Genomic DNA, 20,566 nt, shown 5'->3' on the forward strand with positions numbered 1-20,566 from the left:
TTTGTCAGAACATACTTAGTTTCTGTTTCAAAATTCTTAATGACAATATAAAATTAATATTCAGGATCTCCACGTGTGGCTTTCTATATATTTTCTTCCAAAACTATCCACTGCCATTTTCTTTCAATCCATTCTTCGGGTATCTTACAATTCTAGCAATCTTCATTAGCCTCAGTCTCTATAACAAATCAAAATTTTGCCAAAGTCCAGAAGCATGAGATCCACCACTATTCCTGTGACAAAAAAACTACCTTCCTTTTACATGGTATACAAACTTCTACCAAAATGGTTGAACTCAGAGGAAATACCATTCCTCATCTATAATAAAGACTGTGTTCCTCAGTCCTTCTGATTCCATTAACTACTTCCCTTAATTTATCCAAATCCGTCATTTTAGAAAGAGAGAACCTACATTACTGATCTACTTTTACCTCTCATTACAATCATAATGTTCCAAGTTTAAAGCAAAGCCTTTTCATCAATGACCCAAACTTATCTTCTACAATCAAGACTTTTTTTTTCCTTAATATTAAAATACTGTGTTACTAGGCTGCTGTTTGGTAAGTAAATATATCTCTTGTATCTCTTATTACGTTCCGAAGCACCTGGATTTGTCACTGGTCAAAATCCTCCACCAATTTTCCACACTTGAAAGAGGGTAGAATTCAGCTTCTGATCAAGTTCCATAATTGTAAGGCGTCTACTTTAGGGTGAAATAAATTGTTCCCCATGCTTCAATAACTCTGTTGGCTAAACTTTAACTACATCAATGGAGATCAAGACACTTAACCTGCATTAGATGTTGAAGTGTGCTCATAGTGGCAACTCTGATCAGGTTGGGTATCTGCAGCAGATTCAGCAGTAACCCAGAAGTTTACCTTAACAATCCTGTAGTGATTTTTTTAAAAACTTGAACTCTGTAACATTTTTTTATCCTTCAGCTATTATGAAAATAAAATGTTATCCCTCAAACTTTATTTTGCATCTTTCCTAAACAATAAATGCTTTCCGATATTCACGTTACAGTCAAGAAAGTTATCCTAGCATATCTGCTACACCAATGTCTAATTTCATGAGAAATTAAAGGTTCCCAATGTCCAGCTTCATGTTCTGAATCACTTGTTCAAGCTACTGCTGCCCTGACTTGATGCTAGTATGGAAAAATAATTTTCTTGTCTTATTGATCACCTCATATATCACAATGAAAGGGCTACGCTTAACTTTGATATTCATAGAATCATAGAATCATTTAGGTTGGAAAAGACCTTTAAGATCATTGGGTCCAGTCATAAACCTAACCCTGCCAAGCCCGCCACTAAACCACGTCCCTAAGTGCCATGCCTACACGTATCTTAATTACCTCCAGGTATTGATTAATCAATTCATCAATTCATTCTGCTTATTTGAGACCACAGAACTTCATTTCCACAAATTTTGTTAAGGTGGTATTCCCCACATATATACACTTTGTGCAAGTTACCACTGTAGGATAACAGATACCCCATAGCTTATACATGTATTCAGTCTCCATAATCTTTACTACTCATCTGTCTCCTCCACTATTATCTCACTCAACAGCAAATTATTTTTTCTTATTCTTGTCTGCCACTACTCTCCTTTAAACTCTGAATGCAAATTTCCCTTTTCATTTGCTCCCCTTGACAACCGAAGGTCAAGAAGATATTTTTGTGACTGTTATGACCCTGAAAATCATCAAAAGTGATGCAGTGAATCTGCAGATGACCACATTTACTACAGAAATCCTCAGAATGCCCCAAACTACAGTAACGAACAATGTAAGTTTCGATATCCAAAAGGTACCAAGACACAGGCAGGAAGAGAGAGATACAACCGCACTTCCTCACCTTACAAGGTTCTAAATGAACTGTCGGCTGAGAAAGCTAACATAGCAGCTACTTTTTAGAGGTCAGTGAAAGCACAGAAATGCACCTGCAGTCAAAAAAACCCAGCAGATAAACAATTAGGTCACATAACTAACAGGATGGTGCATAATACAGAAATAATGTTGCATCATTATACAACTTATTGGTATTCCTTCACCTGGGATACTATGAGCACCAGTATTAATAGGGAAGTCAGTTTCTGAATAAAGAAGATAACGGTAATACTATGGAGCATGGAAAAATGCATAAGTGTGGAAACTGGTATAATTTCTCCTAATAAAGTATCATAGTTTAGACTGAGTTCAAACTTTAGTTTTTCCCGTTTTATTAATCAAGGATAAAGATGCCTTTAATTAATTTAACAGATGGCAAATTCAAAGCCCATGTAAAACTACATTTTCTATCTAAAGTATTATTAGACTGTGAAACTCTGAAACAGAGCTGGTAAAACCTAGAATTTAGCAAGGTTAAAAAAGACTATCCAGTTACAATGTTTTTCTTGACTGCCTTCCAGGGTTTTAATTAAGTTAGAGTGGTGTGGGAGCTTTGTTTATTTCGAAAAGGATATTAAACCTTATTGGTTAAATCTAAAGTTGTCTTGTTATCATTATTTGACCTACAACAAAGGGTAAATTAATCTACAACTACTATATATTGAAGAGTACTTATAGTGCATTATGACAAATCTGGTGTAAAACAAAAGAAGAACTGTTAACTAGCTAGAAAAGATGTGACCCAGTAACAGAATCTGTATACTAACAGATTTATTTTAAATACTAGATTCTATTTGGTTCAGCCAAATTTTAATGATGCTAAGCGGTCAAGTACATATCAAAGTACATTTCTACATTAGAGGAAGGAACACTATTGGAAAACAACTGTACAGTATAATGTTCTGATTACTTTTTTAAAAAGCTACAAGATTAATGGAACAAATTGTATCTCAAGCTTGACTGAACTACTGAATTCTCTCATAACTTTTTTTTATTATTATTATTATTTATTGCAGATATTGAGCTTCAAGCTTGCTTGAACTTGTTTGACTCCACCCCTCCTCCACAAAATTTAGTCTGAAAATATCTTGGAGATTTAGAGGGAAATTCATGCCTGAAGCAATGGGCTCAAAAAAAAGAAAAAAAAAAAATTGCAAAGCAGCAGTTACACAACGGTGTAAGAAAGAAAAACGAATGAATTTAGCATCAGATGACAAGCAGTTACATTCCTTCTTTCCCCAAGCAAGAGAACCATAACATCTCTCATGGAGGCCCATAATGTGGCAGTCAAGAAAAGAGTACTACAGCTTTGAAAAAGGAGGTTCCCTTAACTTTGAACTGATTTATGCTGTATGCTGGGTTAGCTCTGTCTACATCACTGGCACAAGCCATGGAAGAGCACGACTGCCATTTTTGCTCACAGATTAGAAGATCAGCTCCAAGAGAAAGGGCTGCCCTAGATATTTGTACAGTTAAACTTTACAAACTGAATGTCATTCTTCCCTGAATAAGCTTAAGCCATTACACTTCATGGATGTGCCTGTAATCCCCCCAAGAGAACCAGCAGCACAGGACGCACTGTTCCACTATTAAAAGTGGTCTGGCAGAAAGGAAAATAAATAAATAAACCAGTAATCACTGATAGCTGTTGCTTGAACATCAGGTACACACGCAGGAACACCATTTATCTTGATCTAATTAGAACATTTTAGGACTACAGTTGAATACTCTAAGATTAGTATTCATAGCACAAGCTACATAATAAGCATTTTAATGCATTAACTATTTATAAACAAACAAAAGACCTTGCTTAGAAGACAATCTGTCCAAAAATTCAAATAGTTATATATGAATAATCAGTTAAGTAGTACTTTTCAAAGAGCTCAAAATTGTGACCATAAAACCTCATGAGCTGTCAAAAGGCTTTAGAACTGTGGAGCATCAAGCCTGGTACTTCACAAAATATACTTTCTGTATGGTATCACATCAGCAGTGCTCCTTAACTACTTAAGAAAGGGACACAAAAACAACAGCTTCCTTCTCCCACTTATTTTCAGAGTCTTGACACTGTTGCAGGCACATAGAAATGAGAAACCACAACCTAGAGTAAGAATGCCTTCTTTGGCCATTCGAGTCAATTTGGATCCAGACTGGGATGACATGTTCTGTCACACCTCTTTATTCACTCCTCTACATTGATTCAATGATTTTAAAAACCCTCCTCTAAATATCTTTTCTAGTTTCCCTCCTCTAAATTAGGAAAAAATCCACTAACAATTGTGTAAACCTCTACTTCAGGCATTTTCCACTACTGGACATAAAATTCCACATCCATGAGAATCTGGTCATGTCATTTGTACCAATCTGAAAATTAATCTATGGCTTCTTTCTCATTCCCAACAGAGTCTGCTACAAGATCAACTCCACATTAATATCTTTGCTCCCAGGAGACAATCTTTCCATTCTCTAGATCTGCTTTCATGACAAGCCAGTCTCTTGTTCTTAATAATGAGTTCTCAAATGCATAGATTTGCTTTTTAATTGGATTAGCACTACCCTCCAATCTTCTCTGTCCTCCTTCATTCTCATTATTATCCCAACTTTCTCTCTAACTTCCTCCTGTCTCTCAGGGATAATAGTTTTTCCATGAACCCATTCAACTGTCTCTTCTTTAATCCTTTGCAGACAGGCTACCTTTTTTCTTCCTTGCCACCTGATTTTAGGCTAGTTTCTTTTACCTCTTAATTTCTAAAACAAAAAATCTGTTTCTCAGTTTTCTCCATTTTTTAGAGCTGTTCTTTAGCAATGATCACCTTTTCACAAGTTACTCTTGTCACAAATTACTTTTAGATAACTTTTCATATTAGGAATCTGCAATTTCTCAGTTATGCATGTAAGCTTCATCTCATCATGTAAAGGATCAAAGAATAGGGAAAGGAAAAAGTATTTAGCCATGCAAATTCAGGAAGAAACTTCTACCTCATCTTCATTACATTTTAACAACATGCATGAAAAGTTATCTTAAAACACACCCAGTAGACTTCCTTCTGGTAGTAATGGTCACAAATAAGCTTCTGAAGAGGCTGCAACTGCCAGTAATTTTAAAATTCTCTTCAATTTGTACAAAAAGCTAAAGTAAAGAAACCTGGGAAGCTATCATAAGTTTGATAAGATAGTAATGTACATGCTTTGGATGAATCAATACTATTTGATTCATAAAAACAATCCAAAAAATTTGGCCACCAGTTTTATCATACAGTTAAATGTAGCTTTACTATTTTTATTTTGTATTATGTTACCAATAAAATGAGAATTATTTAGGCAACCAGCCTTTTTTCTAAAATGTAATTTGCTAATCATTAAAAAAAACCCCTAACTTCATAGATGTTCCTAGCTATTTTGTTACAAACACCTTTTAGATAATTAGCAGCAATTCTCAAAGAGCTGCTTTACATTCTGTATCTATTTGTTAGCATTTAGATATCTGCAAGCCATCAAATTTGCATGAATATTTTTCAAATATAATAGCCTTTGGCAAGAACTACCTGTTCTGCATTTTTGTAAATAGCTGCCTTACCATAATTGAACAGCCATAGTATTATGATCATATTTATTATTTTTTACTAAAACTGCATGTGTACAGATGTGAAAAATAAAAAGGTACTCATACAAATGTAGGAAAATAACTTACGCCCCTTAATAGCTTGCATTTGGTTCAGGTCACATTTTACCATTTTAAAACCTCGTCCTGTTTGATTGTATTAATTTGAATTATTCCACAGACATTTTAAAGCTTTTTATTATTCTTAGTGGTAACAGTCTTTTTTTCAAAACTGGTGTCTCATTACTTTACCAACCCTACTCCTGTCTGAACATTCAGCTCCACTCATTAGAACAAACATCTGCTACAAACAGTATTAATGAGATACATATCAAGGGATACAGCAAGCCGCTAACCACCTGGGTTAATCACTTTACAGTACAAAGTTGATAACACAGAGTCATACAGTATGCCTTGAACATACTGTTACAATTAGCTTACTCAGATAGCAACTACTATTTCAGAAACACAGCACTACAAAATTGGATACATTTGTAAAGCAGTACATACCTTGTAGCTACTGTTAACACACAACGTATATTTCATCTCAACAAAGCCAAAAGGCATGATTTTAGTAGTGAGAAATCTGCCCTTTGGACTTCTGTGTCTTATGAATAGATTAGCATTAAAATTATTTTTAAGACACCAGAGGTTTGACAACTGTTCCAATAAACATCCAGAATAGAATTTACACCAAAGCAGTAAGAATAGCTGCAGAATTCAGTGATATATTTTTTTTGTAATAATAATTTAAAGCAATATGATTTTAGAGGTGTTTTTCCCCCAAAATGGAGTGAATTGCATCTAATATTTACATACACACAAACAGCTGGCACAAAGGAAAATTTTTTCCAAAGGGAGCCAATGCTAAGTGAGCCTCAAAGCTCTTTTAATTTAAAGTTCATCTGTGTAAACCTGAAATGCAAACGTACACATCTTTACGCATAGGCATTTATAAACAGGAGGGGAGAAGTATTTGTTCACACTGCATTTTCCTTTGGAGCAAACATTCTCCAGAAGGAAAGCTGGAGAGAGAACAAGAAGGTGTGCCTTGATGATGCTCATGGAACAAGGGCTCTGGAAACCAGGCACAGAACAAGCAAGACCATGGTGTAGGCACAAACTCTGCGAATCAGGACAGACTAAGCAAGGATAAGTCAAAAGATTTTGAACTCAGAGCTCCAAGAGAATGGAGAAGGATGAATTTTGACCCAAAGCAGACTCAGAACCCACGTATTTGCAGAAGTAAGATACTACTCCAGTAAATTTTCCCAAAGCATTTTATAGAATCACTGTCAAATAATTTAACTAATCAATTTCACATTATTTAGTCAATACAAGATGATAAATAATGTTCAGTCATTTAGGGAAATACTTTCTTTTTTTTGAAGTTACAGGTAGAAAAATATAACAACACTAAGAAAGCAAGAAAACATGTACTGTTCTACCACTGAAAAACAAACAAACAAAACCCCACCAACAACACAGCTCTTAAACCAGAAGAGTGAAAATTCAGTTCCAGTTAAAATCTAGGAGTAGGAAATGCCTTTGGAGAAAAGTAAAAGTCCTCAATGAAATTACTGATGCTACATGTCAGTTAAGACAATCTACAAATAAAGGCTTCAGCTATGGAACCTCTAGAGAACTGCTGCTGCAGGAATAAAATGCAGGTATTTAACAATGGTGAAATTTAAGAAGTTTGGCTAAGTTGAGCAAATACTGCCATTAACTGAGATAAGAGTGTTTTATTTAAGTGAGAAAGTATAATATAAAGTTATTAGTTAAGCATCTGCTTTTCTGTAAGTCTGATTGGGTCGATGAAACAGCAGTGCTTTTTTAAGCAAAGAGAGAGAACAAAACAAAAAAAAACCAAATGCATGCAAGCCAAGTAATATTGTAATAGGCAAACTCTAGACTGCTGCATCTAAACCACACTTCAGAGATATTTCATGACAGGGGTTTCATCTCCAGATAAAGTAAACAGGGGACCCATAAATGGATCGCCATTAACTGAGGTCTTAATATTAAATTCAGGAAGGTCATGCCTGTCAACACAAGCATTCAGAATAATTAATGAAAATTTGTTTAACTGCATATGGAGTCTGGATCATTGGAAAACAACAAAATAATCAGAAGCATATCCAATGTAAAAACTGCCATAGTCATTTTTCATTGTTGATTAGGGTAGCTATCATGCACAGTGTCTAAATGTCCAAATGATAGCTCAGGTTTTCATCTTTAATCTCCCTTTCACAACATTCCTTCAGCCAAATTTCATTAACACTGGATCTTTGTAGCACCATTTTCTTCCCTGAATATACCTATCAGTCTGTGTATCTCCATAATCAACTACAAGTTATTATGTTTTGAGAAAATTTAAGAGAACTGTTTAGTTCCCTCAGTTTTATTCTTCATCCATTCTGTTTTGTCACCATTCTAGAACTCTAAAAACACAGGATAGGATGTCCAAAATACTGAAAATTCCTACAAGAAATTACATGTGCACTTTAATTTCTTTCACTAAAGGCAGTCTTCCACGTGCACTACTATTTTCTATGTAATTATTCTAGTATTCAGAATGTATGCATCCTGTGCATTTGAGTAAGAAAATAAGAATATTCCATAAGACTTCAATTTTCCAAATGGGTAACATAAGATATGACAAAGAAAGACTCTTCATATTGAGAATACAAACAAAAAAAGAAATGTGGAAAAATAGCTTATAACCCTATGGAATAGCACTAATTGTAATTTTACAGCATCTTAGTATTTGTTCTAAGACATACCAATCTGTACTAGCTAATGACCCACAGTTTTGAACAGATTATTCTTCAGCAGCGACGCACACTAGGGACTCTGCAGATGAAGCAATTTTTTCTTTTAATATCAAATGGCCTTCTGTAAAGAAATTATTTTAATAACAGGATTACTTTCTGCTATTACTATTTCTTGAAGCAATAGGCTTAAATTATATGAAAACATTTCCATAAACTGCCTTTAATACATACTAAAATACTAGTGTAAACCAATCCCTAAAACAAAGGCTTCCTCAAGGACTAAGCTGTGAAAAAAGGCAAGGATTAGCAGTATCTGAGCTGCACAGGACATTTATACTTTGTAGACATATTTTTATAGTTATACAAGTCAAGTCCATGGGCAATATATCTGGAATGTGGATTAAAGGCACAATAAATGCAAAGACTCCCATTTGGCTCTCTGCACGGTCAGTTTAGGTTGGCTGAGTTTATTTGTTTAGGCTGGGCAGCTTTTGAGTGTGCTGTACTGCTCTGAGAATAAGCCTGGATCTCCCAACACCATGTTTCTGTAACCTCGCACCCTGAGAACGCCTGCATCGCATTACCCAAGTGCTTGTGCATACAGCCAGCCAATGTTAATAAGCCAAATATTCCCACCCATTTCTTAATGCTGGCATGCCATACTGAGTGCAAGCTTACTTTGTTTTCACACCATGCCCTGCCCAAGCTAGTAAACCCTTGAAGTACAAACTCCACAGATGAGAGACACCTGAAGGTTATTTGTTTTGGTTTTTTTTTTAAAGGAGTCAGCTTAGTTCTGGCTGAATTGTGCTGAATCCTGACTGACTCCATGTGGAGCCACTTGGTAATTCTCATAAGACACCCAATTCCCCATATTTTCCAGGCTTTTCATTATCTAGGATACTCCCTTCTATTACTAAAGATAACAAACCTAACAAAATAAAGAATGCAAGGCAAACTTTAGAAGACAGTCTACACTGCTTGTTTATTTAGTATCAAAACTTTGTTATCTCAGCACATGGAAGGGAGAATTCTTTCCATTGCACTGCTAAAGCAAAACTTCTTTTGCCCATATCTATACACAAAACCAGTATTTTAACTTCTCCAGTCTGAAAACAAAAATTCTTACCTCCTGTTTTTGAAAGCGTACATTTCACCCACACAACTGATGCCTTCTAACTTGTACACGTGAACACTGAACTCTTTCGCTAGTCTAAAGCACCATGCACAAATGAGCATAACAGTCCTCCTCTTACCATGTGTACATTCATTGTAATTGCACTTTTTCCGATCAAGTTAAAGCAGGTTAAAAATCTATTCATTTGCTCTAAGTGAATAAAAACTAAAGTCATTCCACTTAGCACAGATTACAATTGCTTAAATGCTACTGTATGTAAAGAACATCTTTTAGAAATAAAAATCAAGCTATTGAAATGAATGTGTCACACAAATTCTTCCTGTTACTGAGACACTATTGACTATGATGTAAGAAATTACATTATTAATTACCTCAAGATAGTGCCCACAACAAAATGGAAGATTGTGATCTGAATGCTGTGAGTAGTATAGGTTAAAACCATTTCCACTAATATCTGGGATTCTTGATTTTAGTTTTGAAACCAGAAATACTGAAGACAAACAGAAGGTTATAGTATCAATCCCCATTGATAATGACTTTAAAACCTCAAAAAATGCTTGTAATTTCACAAATGTTCCAACCTATTAAAAATATTCAGTCCTATGAAAAAAAGTATGATTTTGGAGGTTTGGAATTTTACTCAGGAAAGATTTGTTTGCATGAAGAGCCACAGTACCTCTTTGCAAGAGTACAAGGAAATGGGGCACCTAACATTTAGGGGTTTATTTCAGTGTGAATAGCAAATACTTTCTATACCTCATCCTCGCTGCTGGGTGTAGAGGCAAGAGACCCTGTGGGACATGGCTTTTTCATACAAGACAAAGCAATGAAAGGATACCCAGTGATACCAGATGCACATCTTTAGACAACTGAGTTTCATGGAGTTAAGACTGATCTATAACCAGTTACAATCAGAGAAAAGAAAGTGTTTTGCCATTCTCTATTTGATGATGTATGGCATTTCTCCTACTTTGAAATGCTAGCATGAGAATACTGGAGAAATAAAATACAAGGACGCATTTCAAACAAGAAATAACAACACTGAAGAGGTTCAACACATCAATCCAATCAGGTTGTAGTCTGTTAGAAAAAAAAGTCACCCCTGCAATGAACGTGAGAGAACTGGTGAGGGAAGATGAAACTATTGACTCTTTGGCTGACCAGAACTACAAGCTTGAACAAAGGACCACAGTACAAATAAAAAAAAAACTATGAAATTTCCAATAATAGCCAGCTTCTGAAGGATCAACTAGAAGTTTTAATTTAGCTTTTATAAACAAATTCTTTAGCTTAACAAACTCTTACTGTTATCTAAGATTATTCTAAGACCTTGGTGGCAAGTCTTGGCTGACAGACAGGCAAGGGTTATGGAGAAGAATAAAAGTACATGCATTTAACAGTCAGTCTGCAAGAACAGCTGCTAAAAAGAAACTTGGCCACAAACTTCAGCAAATGTTGGGTAACTAGGCAGCAAAAAAATTAATCTCTGGAGTCAGTTTTGTTGTTAGAACATGCTTTGTCCTTTGTACAAGTGAATTCACTTTCCTGAGAAAATACAAACCATCTACCCAATTTACTGTGTGTTTCTTTTTCATTTAAAATGAACTTACCGGGTGCCGTCTGCTTTCCAGCTAACTTTGTATGGCTTCTGCTCCAAGAATTTAATATTTTGCTTGTCCATGGAAACAGGCTGTGCTCCAGGGAATCCAGACCTAAAAAAAAAAAACAAACCAAAAACCAAACCATGTTTATTAATGTTCTGCAATAAATAGTCACACAAGGCAATGCATTTTTTACATTAGACTGAAGTCACATGTTGTACCAGACTTGCTGCAAGGTTAACTTTGAGTTAGAACATCTTCTCCAATAAGGTATTTTGCAAGAGGAATCAAATGCCTATCTGATAAGAAGAAGGGTATTTGTTTATGACAAAACACTAAATTATGTGGAACTTCAAATTTTTAACTTTGGAGGAAGAGATATTTGAATTCAAAATTACAAGCACTAGAAGAACTATAAGCATCAGCAAGTTAGGAAGCACTGTGAGCAACTCCCTGGATCATGAGCTTTGGAAAGGAGTTCAGAATCTGAGACATTAAAATCAATGTTCTCATTAACATTGGACACAAATCCAAGTTGGCTATAAAAACAAGTATTATACCCCAATACTGAAGTGTCATAGCAACTGTATAAATAAGTCTATGGCTTAAGCAAGCACTAAATTTTACACAAATACCTGGACTAGACTACATCTGGAATTTGAACAGCAACAACTCATCTGAAAACATATTGTTATCTCAATGGAAAAGCAGTTCTAGAATCTTGTTTCTTAATATCAACAGTTGATCATTCCGTTTCATAGTACAATGCAAGATCCCCATCTGCTTCACTTTCGAATGTTTTTGAGGCTTGCCTTTTTTTTTTTTTTAAACAATTCATCCAAAAATAGTCACCTTTTTTCTTTTTATAATGAGTTGTTTCCTTCTGCAAAACTAGAAACATAACACTTACTTCTAGACAGTATAAATAAACAAGTTCTAAATGTTCTCATACCCTTCCCATCCACAGAACTGCTGACATTTTTGCTGTATTCCTCCTAACTTTGGTTGTGTTGTCACCTGGGTCACACATTTAACTGTTATTCCTTCCAAGAAAATTGCACCCTAAATAAAAAAAAAAATTAAAAATTAGTATTTAAGCCCTCATAAAAGCAGATCAGAACATGACAATACAAGATTAAGTCTGGTTTTACAACTTGACCCTCAAGAGCAATACTAGCTTAAATATTCCTTAAAGATTTACCCCCAAATACCACGATACATCAGCTCAGCTTTGTCAGCAAACTCACTGATGAGCCACAGTATGAACCCAGGAACTGAAATGAGCTATTTAGGGCGGGAAAAATAAAAAAATTAAAAAAATTTAAAAAAATTTAAAAGGAGGTGAATGGTAAGGGATAGGCACTGTTTAGCTAGTACTCTCAAGAAAATTCCCACGTCAAGCTACAGCATCAGTTTGAGTCATTATTTTTCATTTGTAACTAAATTTTTTTTAAAAAAAGAAAGTATATCAGTATCAAGTATTTAATCGTAAATCGGTCACATATGGAATTTGCAGGGATCAAACTAATCATCCTTAGTACACAAAATATTATACAATAATAAGGAAGTGTAAGACATCTATTTGTGAATGAGAATCTGAACCTAAACAGTATTGTAAGCCTGGAGCAAATCACTGTGCATTAAAGGTCACAAAACTCTTTGTGACACCATTTTTAAGTGTGCCAAAAAGTATGGCCTCAAAATAAGTAAACTGGAAACTAAGGGCAAAATCGACCTATGAAATGTTAAATAAAAATTTTAATACATATATAGTATTTCTAGACCAACAATTCCGTGCTTTCCTTGATTCATGGAAAGTAAGAGCTGTTCACTAACAGTAGAGATCTAACGTGTGAGATAAAACAAGTAGCTTGGTAATTAGTGAACTAAAGTCACTAGGAAACATCATTAGACACAAGCTTTTTGGTGTTGTTTTTTTTTTAAACAAAAAATCTCAGCAGATGAAGACATCAAGTCCTACTTTTCTCCCTCCAAATCTTTGAGATGTATGTTTTCTATTAAATATGTTAATTTTATCAGAGCTAGATGGTAATTCCAGTACAAGAAGTTCAATTACATGGATTTCACCTCCACCTAGGTGATCTACCATGTTATACGTCTCAAAACTTAAACTTACACTGCAGGGAAAACAATTGAAAGAATGAATGTACTTATGCAGCAGCAGACTGCAAGGGTTCTCAGTTGATCTAGGACAAACTTCTTAACAAAAGAGAAAACACAAACAGCTGGTTTGTAACAAAATATTTGTGTAAAAATATACTTGCATAATTTTATTCTCAATCTAAAACAGTTTACCAAAGTGGAGGTGCTACCCTGAATGCTACAGAAAAGCCTGTAGAGATAAGTAAACCAATACTGAAAATAAAACTCTAAAATAACTTGTATATTCCAGAAAAAGTTTGATGTCAAGTGGAATAAAAACAAATTCCACACAACAGAACACATTAAAGCCATCAGGTCTACAAAGCTACATAATTAAAGATTTCTATAGAGATCCCAAATCAACCAGACTTATTTCAACAGCATCTCAAATAATTTCTCAATGCAGACTAAGATCAAAGCATGAAGTTTCATCTGTTGAGCTATGAACCCTGCAAATGAAAAGTGTTTCATATCTGTTCTCTAAAATGCTTGAAACTTGCCTTAACAAATCTAGCTGCATACTACTGATGAAAGGAGCCTTTTTGCTCCCTTCCCTTTCCACACACCATGGCACTCAACTGTTCTACTCTCGAGCAAGTCTAGGAACTAAGTTGGCAAAAATAACAACATAAATTAGTAATTTTCTGCCAAATTAGCATCCTAAACTAGCTTACCATAGGATAAGTCAGCACTAGTGCCAGCACAAGGGAAGCAGAAGGAACACAAGGAGTGCAGGTAAAGCAGGACTGCAGTTTTCAGTACAGCCTGCATTTAGTTAAGATTGGCTCAGTTGCATCGCCAAATCATATGCTGAGAACAGTACATCCTAAAGAAATACACTAGTTCATAACCTTAATTACCTCAAGCTCCACAGACTTTTGGTGCAGCATTTATCCCATATTACTTATGTGGGCACCAGCAGGTGCAACAACACACAGGTGACTGGGCAAGGGAGGCAGACAGCTACACATGCCTGGCCAGCATGTTATCTGAATACCAAGTAAGTGGTTAAGAGCACCATGAAATAAAGGAAAATGGTTTTGCCTTGCTTCTCAGAATAACGGCAGAGTGTGATGGCAATACAACTGCTAAGATTAAAGCAAAAGGCAGGCAACAGGAAAGATTTTCCAGAAAAGAAAGTCATAAACATTAATTTGGTGCCTGCCATTTGAAAGTGTCTCTTGCGGATTATCTGCCTTAAGTATACTCACTAGCTAAGGCACAGTACTATGAAAACAAGGCAAGTCACTTGGGCATCCATGCTTGGCTAACTCAACGCTCCAAGTTTCATGAGGACACTTCCTTGGATAAGGTGGCAAAACTGAGCCAGATCCATGCCCTTTCTACACCACTGTTGAGCTAACAACCCCACCATGGAAACAGGACACTAGAGAACACAGTGCCAAGATGCCGGAGCACTCAGCTCAGCAGGAGCACCTCAGGTCCTCAGCGCTGTACTAAAGCAAGAGTTAGAAGCCCTAATGGATCCAAGGTAACTACGTGCACTTAGTATCTACACTCTGCACAATCTTCATGCCACCTGTACTAATCAAGCTCTCCCCACTTGCCACTGTATCCCTCCCCCCACCACTTCGGCTGAAGGAGAAGCAGCAATGTGTATTATCTTGTGTTGGTTCAGATCCTGAACGCCATCTGGAGGAGTTGGTGAGTGGGAACAGCCCCAAACACACACCTCCCTGACCCTAGTGGCTATCACCAGGCCTGGGCGATAGCCATCTTCAGCTACTCAGACTTGACTGAGTGCCAATATGCTCAAAGACTGCCTTCCAAAGGACAAGAAACATTCCAAAACGTGTCAGGAAGAGAGAGTCCGCATCTTCTAAAAGAGAGGAAGGGAAAGCCAGCGAGTTAAACTGATCAGCTTAGATTTAATACCTAGATATATACAGGACCAAATCACAAGAACTGCCTCTAGGCATGTACAAGCAAAAAAGACACAACAAAATCATACTGACTGTCACTCAGTAACAACGGTGTTCAACTAATCATTTGGATTTGGTGATGAAACAGGCTTCACGGAATTGGGAAAAGCAGGAAATATCACATCTTTCGATGCTGGCTTTTGTCTTGGCTTGTCTTTTGTTTGCTTGTCTTGTTCTCATAGAGGAACTCAGAAAACATGGGGTAGATGTAATTTCTACAAAACAGAAGAGCGACCTGTTTCAAAACCAGGTCCAGAGGAGTTAGTGTTTCACTAACAAAATGGAAGAATATATTGAGGAGGATCTGCGGGATCTGGTTTAGGTATATGAGAATTAATTTATTCTCCCTAAATTTCCTATTAGCATATTCTTATTTTGGTGACATCTGTGAATTTAGTAACAGGGATACAAACTGTGATGTAGAATTCAGTGTTATCCTTAATTTTAAGAATGGGCTGGAAAAAATACTGTGCAATTCAGTATAAAAAAAGTTCTACACTTAAGGAATAAGCAATTATACAAACACACACTGGTAGATAATTAGAGAAAAAGATACGGAGGCAGCAAGAGACCAAAAGCTGAATTAGTATTATTCTGTCTTGTAAAACTCAATTATATTGAGATATATAAACAGAAGTATTAGCCTTAAGACATGTGAAATTAATTCCTCCCTATTAAGCAGTAGGATGGCCTCAGCTAGAGGCTTGTGTTCAAGTACAGGCACCACAGTCTCAGAAAAACATGAGTCAACATGACAGAATACAAAGAATGACAAGAATTGTCAGAAGTATAGAAAATATGGACTACGGGGAAAAAGTGAACAAATTGACATTTAATGTGGAGAAAGAGAAAGCTAAAACAAAATGACACCTGTATTCAAGTACATAAAATGCTGCTGCATAATCAGAAAATATCTTTTTCTTGTATCCACCAAGACGCCCATGGGCAGAACAATAAGTACAGGAGTTAGGCAGAAAAACACAAAGTCACTAATATTTGGAATCAATGTACTTTGATAGTTAAATAATGAATATTATCCTTGCTAACTATGTCAACTATGAGGTTTAATGGTTTCCCTCTGTCTCGCAGATGACCACAAGACACTTGCACTCAAAATCACAGAGAAAATCATAAACAGCTAGCATCTCTTCCAGACTGTTTGAGAAGTAACCATCCATTTTAGAAGCACTACATATTACACCCTGTAATGCCTGTGAAATATGCAGCTTACATGGGACTAAAACAGATGGCATTCCTTAATAAACAGTAAAAGATCCAACTGACCCATGAAAAGTTTGAAGGTTCTGGATCAGAATTGTAACTTTTGTCCTATTTGCAAAATCAAGTATTTCTTTCCTGAAGATTTCTTTTTCCTGAAGTGAGATTCTAAGTGTCAATTAATAATGTTGCTTCAATGCTACAGTTATCATGGCATGCACTGACAAAGTCAAAACATGTTTGGATTTCCTGTGTAGCATCTGAGAGTACAGCAAACAGATTTGCTGCTACCTGTCAACTACATTCGGGTGATGACAAAGAAAACTGTAATGGCATCATGTTCTGACGGTTCCCACAGTTTCTGTAGTATAGAAAAGAAAGGCTGTCAAGACTTTTTGACATCAAAATACAGAAGTTTTAGTGAAAGGTGTTGCAGTGAAGTTTCTCACATCCAAGATAGAATTTCTGAAGTGGACAGCAAGCTAACTTCACTTCACAGGCTAGCTTGGCAGTTGCTTCTGACTATTCATTACCCTAGCAAGATGCCTAGAAAGCGTCTCCTCCTCTATCCCTAAACTTTTCTTCTGTCCCCACAAAGATTTGGATCAAAATGAAAACGTTTCAGAACACCACTATCACCACTGCCACCTCTAGTTTGATACTGTCTAGACCTAGGTGTTTAGAGAAAGAGTCAAATTAGAAGGCTGAAAACATCTGCTGCAGGAAATCAACATAATGCTGAAAATTTAGCCCTTTAGACAGTAAAATAAGAAAATCTGAGCAAGAAGTATTTACCTGATAATCATTCCCCCTGTAGATGGCATATTTACAAGGAATCACAAATAGATTGTATCCATCTCTACCGAGTTAAGAAGCAGTCCAATCTGCCAGCCAAGAACCATGGTAAAGAATTCTCCCCGTTCCTCCTCTTCATGTCAAAGAATGTTCCTCCAGAGCTGCAAAACTGAATTATACGAATATGCATATTAACTAGATGATTCTTTCTTTCATAAATTCTTTAACTCTTAATTAACTTTTAGTTATTAATATGCTTATTCGTATAATTTAGCTTCCAGCTTTCAAAAAAACTATGGTGGCAGATAAGAAAAAGCCTGGGAAGCCAGTACCATGATACCTGTTAAACAGAGCAGTTTAGTTTTATACTTGCTGAAAAGAGGCTGTCATTGGACCTCACCATCATACCACATTTGCTATGCATCAAAAGGCAAGTCAAAAAAACAGTTTTGAGTTCCAGCCCAAATAAATTTTTTTAGTTATCAATGTTTTACTGCAAGGCTAATGGAGGTAGTGGTCATAACCCTGAATATATTTTTACTATGGATTTTTACAGTGTGGGCAATTTTTTATTCCACCTGATGGGCTATTTGAAAGTTTTCAAAGTTCATCTTGCTTCTTTGGACTAGATTTTGTATTCCTTTCAGGCTAACTTCTTCCATCTGTAAACCATGTTGAGCCGCTGCAGTAACAACTAAATACATTTTTGCAGCATATTTCATATGAGGATTTCCAAGTGTTTGCAAACAAATACACCTCAGCACAGAAGTAAAATAATTCAGTATTATGCAAAAAGAAGTGAATCTACTTTTGCACTCAGCAACATTCTCCCTTACTTTATCTACAAATAAAAAAAAAAAAAAAGAGTCAGGAATTTGGAGAGAACTGAGCCATTAGTCTTCAGATGATACAAGTATATTCTTTGTACTTCAGTATTAGTTCTGTACTATGGTAACTACAGTAACTTATTTCATCAGAATTATGCAGATGTATGTCAAAATAATCACAATAAGTGATCAGCCATATTTCTTAACATTATACAGGTAAAACAGCTTTGAACAAAATATAACTTCAAAGCTGTCTTGGAATTTTTAAGCTTCTATTGCTTTTTGTAATTCAATTCTCAACTCTCCAAAATTTCCAAAATTAAGAATATTTACCAAAATGAGCACTGAATTTTTTTAACTCTGAATTTCATCCACATGGCTACAAAAAAAAAAAAGTAAAAATTGTTCACACACACCCCCTATAACATTTCAGCTCTAAAGACAAAGTGAATATTAAAGAGCACTTTACTATCTCAACTCAAACTTAAAAAATAGAAGTCAGATTAGAAAAATTTTAAGTCATTTTTACAACTGGAACAGTTGAGGTGTTGAATGTTAAAGTTCAAGGTTCATATAGGAAACATAAGAAAGCTTGCAATGAATCTACCGGTTTTTCCTGGTTAGAGACAATACTACCAGTCCTCACTTGCAAGAGCACTGACACTTCTATAGCATGTATTATGTAGTAACTGATGACTATGAGTTTATGAAATTAAGTTTAGCAATTAGAATATTAAGTTCTTAATCAAAAATACCAGTTTTAGGCGTTCTTTTCTTCTCTTGCCAAAGGAAGAGCTTGATGATCCAGGTTCTGATTCTTGGCCTCCTGTTTTACCATTATCATCGTCCTCCTCTTCATCATCATCAAAGCACCATTCTGGTAGCTCAGGTGGTGACGGTGCATCATCTTCATCTCCATAACGACGAAATAATTCCTTCAGATAGTCACCTTTATAAATACCTGGTGGTCTAGCCTGAGCAAAAGTAGCCACAGCAGCCTCAATACTGTCAAATAAAAATTTAAAATTACTCTGGATGCTTAATTTACATGGTTTAGTCATATTGTACCTTACCAAACATAAGATTTATTGGGATGGAGAATTAAAACAAATTCCAAACTGGTAATTACAAAAACATTAATTATATTTGAAACTTCATGCTTAGGTCAGCCTGGCAACAGTTGCTCTTGCACAAGAGTGTGCATAATTATGTAAGTACTGCGTACGTTCTCAGAAGTAACTGCAGCTACACAGCTTCATCTCCTTATTGTAGCTAATAGTGGTCTGCTGGTCACCTAAGTAAAACTTTATTATTGCTACAGAAAAGGAATGGCTGACACGTAGGTAAGTACTTAACGACTGAACTAAGACAAAAAAAAAAAACAAAGAAAAAGATGAACAAACTTAATGAAGAAAAATGCAAATGTTGAAATTCAAATATGGCTACGTTTTTCCCCTAAGAATTATCTTTCCTTTCATTGGTGGTTTTGCCATCACAGTCGGGAAAAAGCATCCTAATCTTTTGAAATTACTTCTCTTTCCAGAAGTTTCTCATAAAAAACTGTAATTCAGAAGCCTTTTACTATGCAGCTAACACTTAATCTTAAGTGCTTTAATAAACTGGAGATTGGATCACAAAAAAATTAGAAACCAAAACTAACAGTCATGCACCTTTACTAGCCAACTGGAAAGCACTCCAAAATATACAACAGCGAGCACAGCACAAGGGTTTTATTGTTGCTGTTTTCATAGATCCTATGAAAATGTTTAACAGAAATTATTCTGTTAATAATTCTGTCTTCAGTTTATCATGACTGTGGTGGAGCAGTAATGCTCCATGCACCAACATTTAGAAATCTTGCTATGCAAAAGAGAGGAGAAATCACAAAAGGTATGTATCCCTGTTAGGCTTCTTGACAAGCACTTACCTTAAAGCTGGAACAAAAGCACATATTACATGCTGCGAAAAGAATTTTTTTCAGATAAGAAAATAGCCTGTCACTGGAACAAGGAAAACATATAGCTAAAATGGAAAAAAGAATTTAAATACAAAAGGCATTTTTTTGTCTCATCTGTACAGTATGGGAAAGAGCCTGAGAATTTAATGAGGCACATTTCCGAGAATAGACAGAAACACTTCCTAAGAACCAGTAAGTTTGGTTCTCTCTTCTGATCTTTGGTAAGAGAAGAAAACAAAACATTTTCCAGAGTGAGACTATCAGATGGTCGGTCATCAGATCTCAGAAATGACAGTTTAAGAATCTGAGTTATTTGGAAGGAGCTTTCTTCCCCATTCTGTTTTCTAAGACTCCTGATTTCTTCCTCACAAGACATTTTTTATTTTGGTATCTTTCTTAAATTGTTTCACATCTTCTGTAATCAATGCCAGTGAAAGGACAAACCAAACCAAAAGGGATGGGGCCTGAAAGACACTCAAATTTGTCTCTGATGATATTAGAAGAACTCTATGCTATTCTGGAATAGATGGCAATGAAAACCAGAAGAGGCAGCACAGACTTCAAGCACAGAAATCTAGCTGAAAGAAAACATATTTTGCAAGTTCTAGAAACATAGCAGTCTGAGAAAAATTAGTTGTGAAAAAGCGAG

General features: G+C 35.7%; 1 protein-coding gene across 2 annotated transcripts in view; it reads right to left on the reverse strand.

Moving 5' to 3' along the window:
* Positions 1–20,566, reverse strand: part of RNGTT (RNA guanylyltransferase and 5'-phosphatase) — a 184,192-nt gene that overhangs the window by 143,645 nt on the left and 19,981 nt on the right. For both annotated transcript variants that reach the window (XM_075046597.1, XM_075046598.1), the window contains exons 6-8: positions 18,716–18,965; positions 11,967–12,076; positions 11,024–11,125 (exon numbers count right to left, since the gene is read on the reverse strand). In XM_075046597.1, coding sequence (XP_074902698.1) covers positions 11,024–11,125; positions 11,967–12,076; positions 18,716–18,965 — 462 coding nt within the window. The remainder of the gene's footprint in view (positions 1–11,023; positions 11,126–11,966; positions 12,077–18,715; positions 18,966–20,566) is intronic.

This window comes from Buteo buteo, chromosome 15 (genome assembly GCF_964188355.1).
Source record: "Buteo buteo chromosome 15, bButBut1.hap1.1, whole genome shotgun sequence".
NCBI classification, from domain to species: domain Eukaryota; kingdom Metazoa; phylum Chordata; class Aves; order Accipitriformes; family Accipitridae; genus Buteo; species Buteo buteo.